This window comes from Stegostoma tigrinum, chromosome 5 (assembly GCF_030684315.1).
Source record: "Stegostoma tigrinum isolate sSteTig4 chromosome 5, sSteTig4.hap1, whole genome shotgun sequence".
Taxonomy (NCBI): domain Eukaryota; kingdom Metazoa; phylum Chordata; class Chondrichthyes; order Orectolobiformes; family Stegostomatidae; genus Stegostoma; species Stegostoma tigrinum.
In genome coordinates, this window is record NC_081358.1 from 91,269,369 (window position 1) to 91,289,271 (window position 19,903).

Genomic DNA, 19,903 nt, shown 5'->3' on the forward strand with positions numbered 1-19,903 from the left:
TGAAATCACTGTACCGTAATGACAACTACAAAATTCAGTGGCACACTGTGGCAGGAATTAAAATTCACACCACAGCAGTATAATGCTTTTACTCAATTTTAATAGACATTAATTTACAAACAGTAAGCTTCTTAGAGAGCTGGCAAGCCTTGTTGCAATCTTGCTGCTTTTAATTCTTCCACCCTGATTTTTGCCTTTAATAGTTCTTCCTCCAGCACTTGCCTTCTTTTAAGGCTCTCTCTTTTCTCATCAAGATACAGTCCAAACTTTCTTTGATTCTCCATAATTATCTCATGTTCCTCTGCTGACATTAATTGTACTTGCTCATTATCATGACTGGACAAATGGTATAAGGCACCTCTGTGGCGCGGGTGAATACTGAACATATCATCTTCCCTTCTCGCAAGTCTGGGAGATGGGGTTAATGATACTCGTGCTCCACAAGATGAAAATGGTGAGGCAGACCCATTTGTGGTCTGCTGAGTCTCTGTTTTCTTCTGGTGCTCCAAATTTACATTTGGCTGCGAGAGGACTGTTAATAACGGAGGTGGTTTCTCTTCATGCTCTGGTTCTGACTCTGGTGTTATCCAATCAGGACAGTGTTGAAGTGGGCAGCTTGACGTTCCAGGTTGTGGAAACAAGCTCATAGGTTGTTCCACACAGGAATCTTGTTCAGAAGCAGAACTTGCACAAGGCCTGAAGAAAAGAATACAATAGCAATAAAATTAACACAATAAATTCGAAGCCATGAAAAATATTTCCATAAAATAATGAAGCTAAATGTCAAGTGACCAAAATATAACAAAAGACACACAAATCATTCAAGGAAAATCAGTAACAGGGTCAACAAAATATTTGTTTGACCTTTGGGACCGTATGTTAAGGCCTTCAAAGCTGGTGAGCTATCATTTACATCAGAATTCCACCCACCCTGCCCCTACAGCTTCAGCCTCCTTTTCTCACTATTCTGCCTGAAAAGTCAATTTGTATATTTTGAGCTACCACTCTTGACCATCAATTCTAAGTCTACTGCAATTTATTTTCAGCTTAAATCACACTATTCCTCCCACCCACACATTTTTGTTACAGGCGTGGTCTATTCTCTAAATTTAGTGGTCGAATATTGGTTATTTGTCTCCGATTTCCTTCTAAAATACTTAATGTTACAGATGAAAAACAACAAAGCTGAAATATGGGAGATAGCAAGGACTTCAGATGCTGGAAGTCAGAGTCAATAAAATGTGGAGCTGGAAGAACACAGCAAGTCAGACAGCATCCAAGGGGCAGAAAAGTCAATGTTCTGGGTTGGGACCTTTCATCAGGGCTGGGCTGGAATACCATTGGGACTGTAGATTAAGGTCTTCAAAACTGGCGACCTGTCATTCACATCAGGATTCCATCCAACATCACCCCAACAACCGCAGCAATAACAACAATTGTAACTACATTGAATAAAGGAAATAAATCATACTGTGGAAGTCAGTAAAGCTTTTCCCTCTTATCAATGGCTGGGAAAATCCAGACAGATATTCTCCTGAATTTTCTACTTATAATGGTTGAGAAAATAATCCCTGTGATAGAGACAGTACAGCTTTCGAGTGATCTTCCAGTGGAATCACTGATATGGTCTTTGTTCCTGAACAAATTGAAGGAAAATATGGAGATCACCAACAAAAACTTTTCACTGCATTCAGCGACCTGGCCAAAATACTTAACTGAGTACATTACAGCGCAATCTACAGAACCTCTCAAAGATTTGGAATCCAAGAATTTTCATCATATTGCTGAAATTGTTTCTTGATTACCTAACTGGAAATGTTTTGCATTACCCACTTGACAGCCTCCTTCAAAATCAGGATCAGTGTCAAGTCAGGTTGTGTGTTAGTCCCCATTACATTTACTATCTGACTAACAATGGATATGTACCTCAAAGCCCTCTGGTCAGTACGAAATATTAAATATTACTGACATTAAGTATTAAATGGTAAACAATTTAACTTCAGTCACTTCCCTAACAATTTGAAAATTAGCATAACTGACATGTATAACTGACAGCTTGCGAAGGATTTTGGCGTCGTTGTTAATTCTGCATTAAATGTGCAAATTACTGCCAATCTTTTCAATTTTATGTATAAGAGACATGGCCTAACTTTGACTAGTGTCAGGACAAACTCATAATAATCAAGACCTGGGCCTTAACTTTTTGCAATCAACTTAAGAATGATGGGCAGAGGACTGAAGGGTATGGTTCCTAAATGTGAAGATGACACAAAGATAGGTATGAAAGTAAATTGCAAAGCGGGCGCAAGTCTACAAAGGCTATATGTAGGTAAGTGAATGGGCTAAGATCTGGAGAATGGAGAACAAAGTGGAAAAATGTAAAATAGGCCTTTTTGTAAAAGTAAAAATGAAACATATTACATAAATGATGAAGGATTGCAAAACTCCAAGATGTGGAAGGATTTTAGTGCATAATTGGCAAAGACTAGTACATAGACCCAGCATGTAATTAAGAAAGTTACTAATGTTATCACTTATTGAGAGAGAATCTGAAAACAAAACAGCTTGGTTATGCTTCATGAGATTGAGCAGTAGTGGTACCATGTCTTTAGTAATGCATATACTATTGGTCTCCTTAATTAAGGAACGACACAAATGTTTTGGAAGCACAATGGAGAAGGTTTACTAGGCTTATAACTGGAATGGGGGTTTGTCTTGTGAGAAAAGGTTGAGCAGAGCAGGCTTGTATTCACTGGAGATATGAAGAGGGTAATGAGTCTTTTGACCACTGTCCCTTAAAAGTCAATGGAAGCAGGGTTTGAATACTTCTAAGCAAGAGTGAATAGATTCTTGGTAAGCAAGGAGGTAAAAGATTATTAGAGACAGACAGGAACGTGAGTTAAGATTATAATCAGGTCAGTTTTAATCTTATTTAGTGGCAGATCAGACTCCAAGTACTGGATGATCTACTCCTGTTCCTAGCTCGTATGTCTGCAGCTTAGCAGTTCTTGTAACCCGGCAGTCACTTCTCTGAAAATGCCACCAATGACAAACAGATTTGAAACTGGTTCAGCCAGGCCAACTCAGTCTTCTGCAAACTACAGTACTGAGTGGTTGACTACAATGACCTTATGTTGATCAACCAAAGTTTTCGTATGCAGAGCTGAAGTCAATGTCACACTCCTAAACTGCAGTGAGACCTAGACTATGCACTGGTTCAACTTGACAGCTCCCAGAGAAATTTCGTTGGCAATGACTACTCCACATCCTCCAGATTCAACAACAGCACCAATCAAACGTTCATGTCTTTACTGAAACTAAATCCACAGCATTCAAGCCGAACTCCCTGAAAACCAATGGCAATGAACTGGACACCATTAAACAGACAAAACGCATCTCACCTACAATATCTTATTCTTTCAATTCTGAAATGGCAACGTTCTCTGGGAGGACAAATGGGGGTTTAAAAAAAAAACCTGGCAGGCTGATACAAGCAATATCTGCCTCCTTCTTAACATCTCATGAACTAAGTTCTAGGCAAGAAAGCTTACGGTGACCCTTCCAAAGCTGTCATTAAGTAATGTCCATGGTCAATGAGCCTAAGCCACAATCAATTATCAACTATTTAGAGGGTGCAACACACCGTCAGCATAATTAACTTTGTTCTCATTGGGCAAAAGTGGCAGCTTTCCCAACTGGAAAAGTGGGATGGTAGGAACTTTGAATTGTCCCAATCTGGGCATGGGCGTAGGGACAGGGAAGTTGAAAAATCACCCATCATCATATGCCCTCACTCCCAGTAAGTCCTTCTAAAGAAAATCACTCACCTTTTGTTGGTCCTAGACTTTAGGGCTGCTATGGAGCCAGTAGCCCAGGCTTTCCCATGGATCGCTGCTGATCATATATCGTTATCAGCCATCAGCTTCAGTGGAACCGGACATCCCAGGGCATGACCGGCCTACAGGCTCACTGTTGTGTGTCTAACTGGCAATTGAACCACTAAATTTTGCACTAGTGGAGATCCCTCTCATTCATAAATACACTTGCATCACTGAAAAAAAAACAGGAAGTCCAGCCACTGTGGTTTTCCTATTCTTCCTACCAAAGTGAACAACCTCACTGTTATCCACATTATACTGCATCTGTGCATTCTTGGAGATTTACAGATCCCTTTGCAGACTCAGTGGGCCTCTTGATGGCAGGCAAGGAGACACGTTGGAAGGGGTGAGGGGGACAGGAATAGAAAATTCTATTAAAATTAGGGAGCAGCCTCACTGGGACAACTCCTCAATACATTCCTACGTCTAAAAACATTCCAATGGGAGGGCTGAGAAATAGATTGACTGCTGAGTCTAACAAAGCAGAAACCAATTTGCACAGTTAAATTAAGACAATTAAGGCTACATGGAGAGACTGCCAACTGCTTCAGAACACAAACAATTCACACAAGGGTTTGTGGGTGCAGAGGAAGTTATTCAATGTGACAGAGGGATCAGTGTTGGGACCACTTCTGTTCACAAAATTAAAGAAAATTCTAAACATCTTATTTCCTTCCTAATTACCTCTAAAACATGTTGATACAATCCCCATATAGCTTAGGGATTTTATTATTTGAGAGTTTATTCTGTTTGATACATCCTTTTTTTAATTTAAATGCAATTATCCCATTGCTCATCTCATTACCCCATATCATGCCCATGTCCTCGGTAAGTAATTAAGCAATACTTTTGCTTAAATATTTCTACCAACACTCTGTCCACCTCTTACAAAAGGACCAATTTAACTATTTTGACTTTGGAATTAAAGGCAATTTCTCAATTCCCACTTGACACCAAACTGACTGAAGGAGGGAAAATGGGAAATTGTCCATTGTGAGGAAGACTGTAAAAATTACAAGTGGACATAAACAAACGTGAAGGCTGGGAAGATAATTAGCAAACCAGGTTCAACACATGTAAATGTGAGGTAGAACACTTTGATAGAAAGGATAAAAAAGGTCATTTATGATTTGGAATGTACAAGTCTTGGTGGAGTAGAGAATAACGGGATTAGAGCATTAATAAACCACTTAGCGGTGTCTTAGGTTAGCAAGGCCAGAAAAAAATTGGAAAAACAAGCACCAAGTCTTTTTTACCTCGAATGATCAAATTGAAAAGCAGGGAAGTTATAGTGAACCTGCAAATTTTGGGTAGACCACAATGAGAATACTACATACAGTCTGGTCACCATATTATAAAAAGGCACTAAAACAAGGGTACAGAAACAATTTGCAAAGGTTGACAACAGAAATGAATAGGTATAAATATCTGGTAAGGACTGAAAGACTAGGTCTCTTTTGCCTTTAAGCAAAAGGTGGATTGGCAACCCACTTTATGTCTCTAAAATTATGGAAAGGTTTTGATAGAGAGATTACAGAGAGAAAATTTCCTCTTGTGGGGAGGCAGGTAAAGATAATCTTCATGAAATACAATCGATAATTCAGTGGAAACATCCTTACACAGAAAGTATAAAACTTGCTGCCACAGGAAAAGTTTGAAGTGAATAGTTTAAATTAATTTAAAGAAGAAGGTAGAGTAGCTTAAAATGGAGCTGGGAACAGACAGTTACAATGATAGATTTAAATGTCAAAAAAAGAAAGAAGGCTCAAGTACAGCATAAACACTAGCATGAGCTGGTTAGCCAAATGGTCTACTTCTGCACAAAATATCCATGTAAAACTTTGTAAACACTGGGTAGGGAAAGAAATTACAAGCCCATGGTGAAAGAGCAGAGGAGTGGGATTATTCTAATAGCTCCAAAGAAACAGCAGAGACACATAGGACCAAATACCCTCCTTTAGTGCTGAATGATTTGATTGTATATTCACATCCATAAACGGAGTTGAAGTTTACCACTGATCAGAAATCTAACAGGGCTAGCCATAAAAATACCATATCCATAAGAACAGGTCAAAGGCCAAGGGAATTCTTTAGTGGCTAACTCAACCCCTGATCAGCATCTGCAAGGCACAAGTCAAGAGTAAACAAATACCTCCTACGTGCCTGGGTAAGCACAACTCCAATAACAATCTAGAAGCTCAACGTAATCCGCTTGATTAGATCCTCATCCGTCACCTTCAAAACTCAATTCAATCATTAGTACACCACAGTGACAGCAGAGTGAACGATACAAGATATACACCACACAACTCACCAAGACTACTTTGGAAATTCTTTCCTAACACACAACATAATTCTACATTGAAGATCAAGAGAGTAGCAGAGACCTGGGACACCATGACCTGCAAGTATCCCACCAAGCCTCACACCATCCCAACTTGGAACCATACCACTGTTATTTCATTATTGTTGGATTAAAAATACTGGCTCTCCCTAACAGTATCATGTGTTCTGGATTAAAATACTGGCTCTTCCTACATCGAATGATCTGCACAAAGGTAACAATCAGCAACTTTTCCAAGGAAATTAAAGATATGCAAAAAAATGCTGGCTTCGTCAGCAACAATCAAATCCAAAGAATGAATGATGAAAAACACAAATAAAAACAGAATGTTAACTCTACTTCTCCGCCTACACAGATCCTGCCTAACCTAGGAAGTTTTACCCAAATTTTCTGTTTTTATTTCAGACTTTCAGGTTCCATAATACTCCACTTTTCAATTTATGTTGGAAAATCTATTCCTCAAGTTCAAGTTTGTGATCATTCAGGATTTACCAAGATCCGAGTGTTCACTTCATGAATATCAGATTTCAGCAGAATTGATGAATTCAGAAACATTTCAGAATGCAAATAAAACCCCAGCTTCTTTTGTCAAGTACCATCTCTTTAAACACTTGTCCGTTACCCCCTCCACCCTCACCTCCAATAATTGTGAGTTCATGGATTCTTTAACACCAAAAAGTGATATAATCTGTTGATCGCTGACAAAATCCACCATTCCACTTCTCATAAATTGTCAAACTGAATCATGATCTTTCCACAGATGCGGCCTGATCCACTGAGTTTTTTTTACAATTTCTGTTCTCCTTTCAGCTTTCTCTTCCCTCCAAAGATATGTTTAATCCAAAATTTCCACCTTCCCTCGCCCCAAAATCTACACTGTTCTCCAGCTTCTCTTCTGTTACCTGACATGCACTCTTGGTCTTTCCAGAAGACTTGCCTTTGTCTGACCTATAGCAACCACAGTACTCATTATCCAACTTCTCCTCCTGAACACCATGCCAGTATTCCCTCTCACTTTAAATCTGATATCATTATCCCTTCCCCAAACATCTTGCCTTTGATTTTCTCTATCATGCAAACTACTAGTGCATTCCTTAAGTCTTAGTTTGTGTTGTGACCACCAAAGTCTGTCTATTTTTCTAACAACTCCATTTTGAATCTCTCCATTCAGTTTAAAACCTTCAGTTTAGAGCCCAAACAGCCTGCGATCAAAATAGCAGCACACTATTCTCCCTTTACTTCTTGATGTCTATGCAGCCTTTGACATGGTTGGATCATGAAATTGTCCTCCTACGCCTCTCTTCAATTGTCCAGCTGAGTGGAACTAATACTGCCTACAGTCAGCTCCTGAAATGTTTTCCTTTTCCCTCTACCAAAGAATTTCCCTTTGGTCTCCTTCTATTTGGTGTATTTGAGAGATATATATATCTCAATGTCATGACCTTGGAGAATATCTCTTAAGTTCCACACATTTGTGATAGTTCCCAGCTATCATCCACCAACACCTTTCTCAACCACTTGTCATCTGTGTAGACATGTTTTTCTCCATTTAAAACACTGTAAAGATCAATGTGTTCAACAGGCCATTGTACCATTGTCTAGTCCAGTTTTCCCTACTCCAATTAATCCATCACACCCTATTACCCAAACCTCTTATAGATATGTTTATGAAACCTTTCTTTAAAACTACCAATGCTATGTGGTTCAAACATCCAGTGAATTCCACATTCTCATCAAACTTGTGTGAAGCTTTGTTAGTGGCTATTTTATTTGATTCCCAAATACACAAAATATGTTAAACATTAGCAATTGATTGACTTCTGAGTTAAGTTACCCAAAGTTCAGCGTAGCCAAACATTTGCAGTGGACAGAACGAGTCATAAACTTGAAACCCAATTAGGGGACAAGCATTCAGCTAACTAAAGTCAAGGTCCAAAATTAGAATAGAAATGATTTCCTTATTGTTGAAGTTTTGAGATGATCAACATATGTAAACACCTTCCCAATTCCAAAGACATGGATGAAGTGGTCATGGCAATAAGAATTCTGAACACAAGCCTCAAGTGAACAGCATTTTTTAGGGCCAATAAAATAAGACAGCCTTACCTTTGTAAGTGATCGGGGTCTACCACCTTCAGAAGCGGTTGGAAAATATGAGGATTCATTTCTAGAATTCTTCTGGTTGGTTCAGAGACGTTTCCTTTATAATCTGGATGCAGCTGTTCTCTCCTAGCTATCTCTTGTTTAGCACTTTCTTTAATGCGTTTATAGAGTGTTCGCAAAGCTTGTGCACTACGAGGAGGGCGATCCACTCCAACAGCATTGTATTGTTGTGCTATAGTTTCCCAGCAACGATTTTTTTCAACAATTATAGCTTGATTATTTTTATGAACCTCCAAAACTTTGATGTGAGGCCGTACAAGTTTTAACAGATCAATCTTTTCATATATGGTAAAATTTGAGGATCGATTTGATTTTTTCCCTTGCATATTTTCTGTAGAGTACATCACATAAACTTCAAGTGACTGCAAAGCATTCACTCAATCACTAAGCTGAAGCTTAACTAGGCCAGCCTTTTTAGGCCTACGCCTATCAGGAGGGGTTCACTGAAATTCCTTTCAGCTTGACTTCATCCAGAGATCATCTGCAGCTGATCATCTGCAGGCTGGCTAAGCTAGGCCTGACCTACTTAAGGCTCCAGACTAAAGTGAGACTGTGCAAGCCCCTGATGTGGTGACCAATCAAATGCAGGGCTGTTTTGTTATCTGATCTGTTTCTCTGGTTTTGGAAGCATTGCAAAAGAATCACTTTGCAAAGGTGCAGGTGTTCAAAAGCTATCATTTTGCTGTATTACATGCAAATCTACAGAATCAAAATTAGCCTAATCTTTATGCCAGTTAGTGTAGCTGCTTAAAGCTTTAACCTTAAAGACAAACTTAGTCCCGACTTCATGTTTGAAATACAAAGATTTCCATCAAACTATGAACAAAGAAATTATTGTTGTTGTTGAACAACAGAATGCATGAGATTCTGCAGTTCTGTAGTGATCCCTGACAGGGCCCCAGTAATCCTGCTGTGGAGCTTTTAGTGTTGTTTGCATTCCCCATGCTGGCTCTGGATGTCAATCAAAGAACTTCACTTCCTCTATCATGCTCGGTTGTATTCCATTCGATAAATTTAAGTAAACTGCCACATTACAGCTGCCACCAAATCAAAGTTTTGCATTAAAAACAAATGAAGTCACTTAGTTGAAATCATGTTGATTTTTTTTTGAAAACATATTGTAAATTGAAGAACAGATCTTTTGGCAACAAAAGCAGGCTGAAAGCGGAAACCATGCAACCCACACAACAATTTATAAAAATAGACCATTCAGTCAAAATGTTAGTTTCTTCATGATTTGAATTCAAATACCCCAGCATAATTTATGAATCCGTAAGATTGGGAATTGCTTAAAAGCACATATTACTATGTTAAATCTGACCAATACGTGGTATTTAGACTGTGCAAGATTAATTTCTAATCCCAATCTATATAGGGCACCTGTCAGACTACTAATAGAGTTGGAGATGTCACCATATTGCCATCTGCTGACATCTCAAAGATACAATTCATGATAATTGCATCCTGGTAATAATTATAGGCCATGGCACTCAGAGTAAGCGGAAATGTTCAATTTTAAAAAGCACTAAAAATGTGGATAAGAATATTTTGGGAGGAAGACTATAATTTTGAATTTTGATGAATTTAAAAGCATTACAGTATAATATATACACAGCTGTATCATTTAAAAGGGGCATTTCGTGCAAAGTGCTCACGAAAATATTCCTTCCGCTGCTCACAATAAAACCCAAATTCTATGACATATTGGAAAAACAGCTATGAATGGTGACATATAAAAATAGACATATCACTTTTGCTACATTCCAAATTAGCCAAGTTGGAGACATGTAACTTATGTATAAGTTAGTCAGTTATGACTTTAATTCTAAAGTCAGAAAACTAAACTCCTAACTTGAATTGTCACGGTAATCCAGTGAGACGGACAGCTGCAATTTTCAAAAGGTGGTGACCTTTGGATGAGATATTAACAAACAGACAGGTCCTCAGTTTCAAATGAACAGTAAAAATCACACAATACTGAAGATCTTCAAATTCTGGCAAATACAGCCCCCTCAAGCAATATTATCCCAAAGTAAATCAAAACAGATTTATTAATTTTATGAGCCAGTATACAAAATGAACACTTCAATGATTGAAGATTAACAGCCAATGCATTTCAAAATAACTCATTCACTGTGAAATGCTTCAAAATGTTTCTGACAAACGTGATGAACTATAATGGACATATAAATTTCCCGTTTCTAGTCTTGTGTTCATTTGGCTGTACTTCCAGATCTCAGACCACTACTTCCCTCTTTGGAAAGGCCTAAAATGACCCTCCACTCTTCTCCTGCATTCTCTGTAGAGTGCAATGATACTCCTGATGAGCAGCAAACCCCACAGCTTCATCCTCCCATCTCCCATACTGGAGATAATCCCAGCAACATTCTTCTCATTCCATTCTCATTCACCACAAGCACAGCAAACCCAGTCCACTCCAACAAAATCCAAACCTAAACATTTCCTTCCAAAATATCTGTTCATTCATGAACAATGCCTATTCCACAAAGTAGATAATTGCTATAACAAAATTGTAACTCACTGAATGGGAGAGTCAACTTAATTTGAGTTAAAAAAATCAACTTATCACCAGAAAGAAAAAGGAGTTGTGGTCAATGGCCATTTTTTAGATTGGAAGATTCTAGACTGTGGTGTCCCCTGAAGGGCCAGTGCCTGGTTAATTTGCTTTTCATATCTAAACACAAATGGGCTAGCAGAATGGACAGGCAATTGGCAGATGGAATTTAATTTTATCCATTCTCTAGTCACTTTGTCCTTGTCACTGCTATTTCCTTGGTCTCTTACATAGTCAAGACCTTTCACTCTTTTCTCAAATGACCAGCTCTTTTCAGTGATAACAAAGTGTGAAGCTGGATGAACACAGCAGGCCAAGCAGCATCTCAAGAACACAAAAGCTGACATTTTGGGCCTAGACACATTTTCCACTTGTTTCCAATCCTGCTCTTGAATATTTTCTCAAAGTCAATTACAAGCACTGCTTTTAAAATCTCATATTCTGAATAGACAAGCATACATTAAATATTGGGCAAAAACAGGATTAAAGTCAGATAAAGTGGCTTACGATCAAATATCATCAAGTCCTGATGAAAAGAAAAATCAGAAAAAATGTTAAGTATACAAAACATGTCCTATGTAAATAACAAGTTAGATGACAAAAACAGAGAATTTTCTCAAGACAAGAAGGGATCGCTGAGTGCAATTTGCCCTGATTTTTGTGTACAGGGTATACTGACAAGTTGACTTGGAATTAGCACCAGTGTCTGGAATGAGCTGACAGCTGACATCATGCACATAGAGAAGTGTAAAGAACAGCTCTATTATACAAGAAAATTGTTGAGTGATAGCTGTGGAGAAGTTGCAAACGCCCACATTACACTCTGAAATTAAAAGTTCTGCTGCTGTCAAGATTTTTAAAAATTCAGACTTTTGAGGTGCATTTGTACCATCAGTTTAAGGTGATGTTATAGTTACAACGGAGAGACACTCAGTGTTAGTAGCAGCCCTCCTTGCTCAGTTAATGTATGCCTTATCTCTCTGACAGAGGTGATTTTCTACAAAATGGCAAACCACACAACTCTTACAAGTGAAATCCAGAATTATTTTTAAAAATGCAACACAATGAGGCTATAATTACCAGCTTGACTTGTACTTGCCGGTTCCGCTGACAAAGTAGGCATGGCATTCGAATGATCAGATTCAGACCTCTTTAGACAAACACCTTCATCCAGACTCCCTGTAGTTTGGTAAAGAGGGCAGCCTTGCACCAGTTTATATTTTGCAACCAATGCTTTGGATTGCAATGAAGAACTCTCATTATTGACATTTTCATGAGTTACCTAAAACAAGAAGCAACAAAATAAAATGACATGAAAATTACCTCACAGTCTATTCATCATTATTAAAGCTAACACTTGAAGTATTAAAATCAAATCTGTCTATCAGGTCAGATGAAACATCAATGCTATGGTCTAAGACTCCATCGCAGATTTAGAAATCAGAAAATAAAGACATGCAAAGCTTCATATATCTCGGTTTAAAATTTTTTAAAAGGTAAGATCAAAGTATTTGCAACACTCTCAGTCAGAAGTGAACAGACAATCCATCTCAGTCTCCTCCAAAAGGGTCCACCATTACAGACGCCAGTCTTCAGCCAATTCAATTCATTCCATGTCAAATCAAGAAACTGAAAGCAGTGAATACTGCAAAGCCAACAGAGTCAAAGAATGTTACAGCAACATGGAGACAGACCCTTTGGTCCATTTGTCCATGCCAACCAGATATCCTAAATAAGTCTAGTCCCATCTGCCAGCATTTGTCCCATATCTCTCTAAACCTTTCATATTCATATATGCATCCAGATGCCTTTTAAATGTTGTAGTTGTGCCCGTCTGCACCACTTCCTCCAGTAGTTCATTCCATACATGCAGCAACCTCCGCATGAACAAGTTGCGCCTTAGGTCCCTTTTAAATCTTTCCCCTCTCACCTTAAACCTATGTCCTCTAGTTTTGGACTTCCCTACCCTGGGGAAAAGACTTTGGCTATTCACCTAATCCATGCCCCTCATGATTTTATAAACTTCTACAAGGTAAGCCCTCTGCCTCCGACACTCCAAGGAAAAGAGTTCCAGCCTATTCAGGCTCACCCTGTAGCTCAAACAGTCCAAAGCCTGTCGACATCATTGTAAATCTTTTCTGAATCCTTTCAAGCTTCACAATAACCTCTGTATAACAGGGAGACCAGAATTGGAAGCACTATTCCAAAAGTGGCCTAACTAATGTTGCGTACAACTGCAATATGACCTCCCAACTCCTATACTCAATGCACTGACCAATAAAGGGAAGCATATCAAATGCCTTCTTTCACTGTCCTGTCCACCTGGGACTCCACTTTCCAAGAACTATGAGCCTGCAACACTCACCAGGACCTTACCATTAAGCATTCAAGTCCTGCCCAGATTTGCCTTTCCAAAATACAGCACCTCACATTTATTTCAATTAAACTCCATCTGCCACTCCTCGGTCCATTGGCCCATCTGATCAAGGTCTTGTTGTACTCCGAGGTAACCTTCTTCACTGTCTGGTACACTTCCAATTTTGGTGTCACCTGCAAACTTACTACCCATACCTCCTATAAGAACCAAAAGAACTGTGGATGCTGTAAATCAGGGACAAAAACTAAGTTGCTGGAAAAGTTCAGTAGGTCGGCAGCATCTGTGGAGGAGAAAAAAAAAAGTTAAGGTTTCGGGTCCAGTGACCCTTCCTCAGAACAGTTCTGAGGATGGGTCATCGGACCCGAAACATTAACTCTTTTTTTCTTCTCCACAGTTGCTGCCAGACCTGCTGAGCTTTTCCAGCAACTTTGTTTCTGAGCCACACCTCCTATGTTCACATCCAAGTCATTTACATAAATGACTAAAAGCAACTTATGTTCCAGAACTTTCTGTGTCCTGAGTAAAGCCGTTTAAGTACAGCAACAACACCAGCATATAGCTGACAATGTGTTCCAAACATACCTGGACAATATCCCACAAGAAAGTCCACACAGGCAATAACTGCCCCAGTCTACTTTCCATCATCAGTAAAGTGATGGGAGGGGTCATCAACAGTACTACACCAGTCAGCATTTGTTCAGCAACAGTCTGCTCAATGACACTTAATTTGATTTCTGCCAGGGCCATTCAGCTCTTTACACTGTTACAGCCTTATTTCAGACATAGGCAAAAAAGGAGCTGAACTTCAAAAGTGAGGTGTGAGTGACTACTCTTGACATCAAGGCTGCATTTGGCCCAGGGTGGAATAAGAGTCCTGGAAAAATGGAAGTCAATAGGAATCAGGGAGAAAACTCCTCTAGGTAGCCACATTTGACTCAGGGCAAGTTTTGGGAGGTCAATCATTTCATCTCCAGGACTTCTTTGCAGCAGTTCCTCAAGGGTGTGTTGTAAACCCAATCATATTCAGCTGCTTCATCAATGCCCGATCCTCCATTATATAGTCAGAAGCAGGGCTGCTCACTGATGATTGCATGATGTTCAGCATCATTCGCAACTCCTCAGGAATGGAAGCAGTCCATGTCCAAATGCAGTAAGGTGTGGATGTCATCCAGGTTTGGGCTGTCAAGTGGCAAGCAGTATTCATGCACACAAGTGCTGAGCAATGACCATGTCCAACAAGAGAGAATCTAACCCTTCAGTCCTTGACATGTAATGGCATTACATTGCTGAAGGTCCGCTATCATCATCCAGGGGTTTACCATTGACCAGAAACTGAACTAGACCAGCTATATATAAATACTGTGAACACCAAGAGCAGGTCATCAGCTAGGAACCGTGCCTCGATTTACTCACCTTCTCACTCTCCAAAGCCTATCCACCCTGGATGAATGCAGCTCCAACTATACTCAAGAAACTTGAAATCATTAATCAGCCAGCTTGAATGACTCCACACACTCATTCACTCCCTCCAGTACCAATGCACAGTAGCAGCAGTGTGTGCCATCAACAAGACGAACTTCAGAAATTCACCAGGCTCTTTTGATAAAACCTTTCAAACTGGACCACAAGACATAGGAACAGCATTAGGCCATTTGGCCCATCAAGTCAGCTCTGCCATTCAATGACATTATGACTGAGCTGAGAGTGCTCATTTCTATTCTCCTGCCTCCAATCCATAAACTTTTAAACAATAAGGGAATCAAAGGTTATCTCAGCCTTGAAGGCACTTGACCCAGCCTCAACAGCCCTCCGCAGTAAAGAATTCCACAGATTCACTGCCAATTAGAGGGGCAAGAACAGTAGATACATGAGAACAACACTTCCTGCAAGGTCCTCTCTAACACTTACCATCCTGACTGCACATATATCACATTCCTTCACTGTCTTGGGACAAAATCTTGGAACTCCCTCTCGAACAACATTGTAGGTGTATCTCTACCATATGGGCTACAGCAACTCAAAAAGGCAGCTCATGACTACCTTCTCAACGGCAACTAGGAACAGTCAATAAATGCTGGTCCAGCCAGCAATGCCTTCATCCCTGAATGAGTAGAACAATAAGTTTTAAATGCCAGTAAATTTTGGACGGGAAGGAATACCATTGTAAGTATCAAGTTCCACATTACTGAAATTCAGAAAGAACGAGTTGGGTAAAGATGGGGCATAAATATGGAATTTATACGAGGACGTAAGAAATGGGACAAGGAGAGACCATTTGGTCCTAACACCATTCAATGAAATCATGGCTGCTTCGATTGCGGCTTTATCTCCACTCTCCTGCCTTAAACTCACTACAACCTTAAAAACCTTCGACTTCCCTGAAAATCAAAACTCTCTCAGATTCAGTCTTGAATATATTCAATGATGCAGCCTCCATTGCTCACTGCAGAACAGAATTACAAAGATTAAAAGGACACTATGAGAGAAAACTAATTCTGCCTTCTGTGCATCCTAAATGACAGACTAAATAAAAACCGAAAGAACTGCAGATACTGAAAATCAGGAACAAAAACAAAGCTGCTAGAAAGCTCAGCAGGTCTGGCAGCATTTGTGAAGGAAAAAACAGAGCTGACATTTCGGATCTGGTGACCCTTCCTCAGAACCGTTCTGGGGAAAGGTCACCATACCCGAAACGTTAACTCTTTTTTTTTCCCTTCACAGATGCTGCCAGACATGCCGAGCTTTCCAGCAATTTTGGTTTCGTTCGTAAACAAGAGGCTGCTCGTTTTATACAGTGCTTCTACAGTACTAGACTCCCCTTAGCACTACTAAGTCAAACTCCCTTCGAATCTTATGAGTTTCAATATGATCACATCTCATTCATCTAAACTCCAATGAGCATAGGCCCAGTCTACTCAACCATTCCTCACGAAACAAGTCTTAATTCCAAGATTCAATTTAGCAAAAGTTTGCTAAAATTACCTCCAATTCAAATATATCCCTCTTTATACAAGAACAAAATTAAAAGCTGTACTCTATGTATGATCTCATCAACACCCCTGTAGAGTTGTAGCAAGATTTCTCTACTTTTACCTAGTATCCCTCTTGTAAAAAAGACAAATTTTGTTACAAACAGGGAAGTTATATTCCCCCTTCCAACTTCAAACTACCAGAAGCTTCAAGAGATATTTGGGCAAAAGTGTGGTCAAAGAGCTTCTCAAAGGAAGAGAGCAAGCTAGAAAGTGGGGCTAGCTTAGAGTGGAAATTCCAAACTGTAGTCCCTCGGCAACCAAAGGCACAGTTGGTAAAGGTGCAGCAATTAAACTTAGGGACATACAAGATCCCTATGCTTCTCTGGTGTTGGCTTCATGTAAGTCAGAGTCCAAAGTATCCGTGCCAACCACATATCCAAAAACGATCTAGTCCCACTTGCCAGCATTTGGCTCACAGCCCTCAAAATCTTTCCTATTCATGTACCCATCCAGCTACCTTTTAAATTATATAATTGTACCCACTGCCACCACTTCCCCAGGCAGCTTGTTCCATACACACACCATCCTCTGCGTGAAAAAGTTGCCCATCAGGTCCCTTTTAAAACTTTTCCCTCTCACCTTAAACTTATACCCTCGAGTTTTGGAGTCCCCTAACCGGTGTGGGGGGGAGGGGAGAGACATTGGTTATTCACTCTTTCCATGCTCGCCATGACATTATAAACCTCTAAGATTACACCACTGCATCCAACACTCAAAGAAAAGCCCCAACCTATTCCGTCTCTCCCTATGGCACAAACTTTCCAATCCAGGTAAGAACTTTGTAAATCTTTTCTGAATCCTTTCCTATAGCAGGGAGACCAGAATCGAATTGTACAAGTGGCCTCACCAATATCGAGTACAACCGCAACATGATATCCGAATTCCTATAATCAATACACTGACAATGCATACCAAACACCTTCTTCACCACTCTGTGACTCCACTTTCACGTTTGACAAAATAGTGGACTGAGAGTTTCTTGTATAATTCTTATGGTTTTTACATTTCTGAATCATAAGACTTTTATTTTGAAAAATTTTGGAACTCTTGTAGTGCAAATAATTGCATAAAAAAGCAAAGTAGAAGAGATTTTTTCAGAAATGGAGTTTGTGTTGGAGGGACCTCCCTGTGCTTATCAAGTATCATCTTGTAGAGAGATCTTTTTCTACATTTTAAACTTTTATATTTATAAAAATATATGGGTTAAAAAAGAAAAAAAGGAAGTTTTTTTTAAAAACAGTCATAAAGAAGAAGGAGTGTATCAGAGATATTAGGGTATAGGCCTGAAACATCAGCTTTTGTGCTAAGATGTTGCCTGGCCTGCTGTGGTGATCCAGCTCCACACTTTGTTATCTTTTATAAAGAAGGAGTGAATTTCTTCAACAGGTTTCTCTTCAACGGAGTTGTGGCTATTCCCCTCTCAAACAATTTTGGGTACTGATAAAAATAATAATGGTAGTCAGATCTCGGGCAGTAAGAATGAATCTTATGTGAAACAGAGTTTGTCAAGATTTAAAACAAAAATTGTTATAAGGAACTCTCCTGTTAGGGGCACAGGCAGGAGAATCTGCAACAGTCAGCATTAATCTAGGATAGTAGCTGGAAAGCAACTTACCAGGGTTAAGAACATCTCAAACGTTTGAAGCATATTTGTCAAAGACGAGAACGAGAAGCCAGAAGTTGTTGTACATGTTGACAGGAATAACATAGTTAGGGAAAGAGTTAAGGCTTTGCAGAGTGAATATAAGAAGTTAGGTAGAAGCTTAGAAAACAAAACATCAGAAGTAGTAATCTCTGGTTTACTTCCTGTACCAAGTTCTAATGAGGCAAGAAACAAAAAGAGAGGGGGGATGTAAATCAATAACTGAAGAGTGGTGCAATATGTAGGGATTGAGTTTCGTGAATCATTGAGATCTCGTCGAGAACAGAGAAGACTTGTTGAAAAAGGATGGATTTCACCTAAAGTGGAAAGGGACTTCAGTCACTTGTCCTCTCTTGTTTCCCACGCGGTCAAGTTTTGCTCCTTCTCTAGTAGAAACATTTACATGTTGATAAAGAAAATTTCCTGAACACATTTAAATTCTTCACCGTCCAAACCTTAACACTATGGCAGTCGTAGCCATAATCATACAGCATGGAAACAGATCCTTCGGTCCAATTAATCCACATCAAACATGTTCCCAAACTAACATAAGATAACAAAGTGTGAAGCTGGATGCACACAGCAGGCCAAGCAGCATCCCAGGAGCACAAAAGCTGACGTTTCAGGCCTAGACCCTTCATCAGAGAGAGGGATGGGGAGGGGGTTCTGGAATAAATAGGGAGAGAGGGGGAGGCGGACCGAAGATGGAGAGAAAAGAAGGTAGGTGGAGAGGAGAGTTCGAGCAGTTTCAAGGCTAAAGAGATTACAAGAGAGTTGCAGTGGGAAAGAGATTCCCTGAGGTTGGTCCGGAGGGAGGAGTGTAACTTCGTCAGGTTAGGCATCCCTGGAAGAGGCTTCGCAGTGAGGCTTTCACTGGTGTTCATCCAGCTTCACACTTTGTTATCTTATGTTAGTTTGGGAACATGTTTGGCGTGGATTAATTGGACCAAAGGATCTGTTTCCATTCTGTATGATTATGGCTACGACTGCCATAGTGTTGAAGGTTTGGACAGTGAAGAATTTAAATGCGTTCAGGAAATTTTCTTTATCAACACGTAAATGTTTCTACTAGAGAAGGAGAAAAACTTGAGCACTTGGGAAACAAGAGAGGACAAGTGACTGAAGTTTTAATAGGGGAAGGCTTTGGAATTAGTGATTATGATATTACTAGTTTTAACATAGTTATAGAATAAGATACGCCTTCTTTAAAAGTTAAAGTTTTAATTGAAGTAAGGCAAATTTCAAGGGTTTGGAACAAGAATTTTCAGAAGTTCATTGGAGTAGACTGTTAGTGGGTAAAGGGGCAACTGACAAATGGGAGGCCTTCAAAAGAGTGTGAATGAGAGTTCAGTGGCATTACGTTTCTGTTAGGTTGAAGGGTAAGGCTGGTAAGATTAGGGAACAATGGGTGAATTAAGATATTGAGGTTCCAGTCAAGAATAAAAAATGAATCATATATTAGACACAGACAACTGGATCAACTGAATCTCTAAGAGTATTAAGATTGTTGAGGTATTCTTAAGAAGGAAATCAAGAAGGCAAAGGTGGGATATGAGATAGCTTTGACAGATAAGATCAAAGCTAATCCAGAAAGATTCTACAAATACATTAAGAGCAAGGGAGCAATTGGAGAGTGAGTAGGGCCACTTAAAGATCAACAAAACACAGGAAATGGGACAGATATTAAACGAACATTTCACATCAGTTTTTACTGTTCAAAAAGAAATTGAGAATTCAGGGAAATAAATATTGATGTTTTGGAAAGAGGAAGTGCTGGAGGTCTTAGAAAACATAAACATAGATAAATCTCTGGGACCTGATCAACCATCTCCCAGGACATTGTAGGAAGTGAGAGGAAATTGCGGGTCCCTAGCAGAAATATTTGTATCACC

The 19,903-nt window shown here is 39.5% G+C and overlaps 2 protein-coding genes across 3 annotated transcripts in view; both read right to left on the minus strand.

Annotated features, from left to right (window-relative positions):
- The window catches only part of rad54b (RAD54 homolog B), a 134,472-nt gene that overhangs the window by 104,685 nt on the left and 9,884 nt on the right, over positions 1-19,903 (minus strand). For both annotated transcript variants that reach the window (XM_048528844.2, XM_048528843.2), the window contains exon 2: positions 12,041-12,242. In XM_048528844.2, coding sequence (XP_048384801.2) covers positions 12,041-12,242 — 202 coding nt within the window. The remainder of the gene's footprint in view (positions 1-12,040; positions 12,243-19,903) is intronic.
- Positions 91-9,197, minus strand: LOC125451584 (fibrinogen silencer-binding protein-like). The gene is made up of 2 exons (XM_048528847.2): positions 8,329-9,197; positions 91-696 (listed from the first exon to the last, which is right to left on the minus strand). Exons 1-2 carry the CDS (start codon positions 8,727-8,729, stop codon positions 132-134), a joined length of 966 nt encoding a protein of 321 aa, XP_048384804.1. The 5' UTR covers positions 8,730-9,197; the 3' UTR covers positions 91-131.

Coding starts and splice junctions, on each gene's coding strand:
- LOC125451584 (XM_048528847.2), bottom strand. CDS start 8,729: ATGTACTCTACAGAAAATATGCAAGGGAAAAAATCAAATCGATCCTCA. Junction 697..8,328: donor GACCCCGATCACTTACAAAG/GTAAGGCTGTCT, acceptor TCTTTTCTTCAG/GCCTTGTGCAAGTTCTGCTT.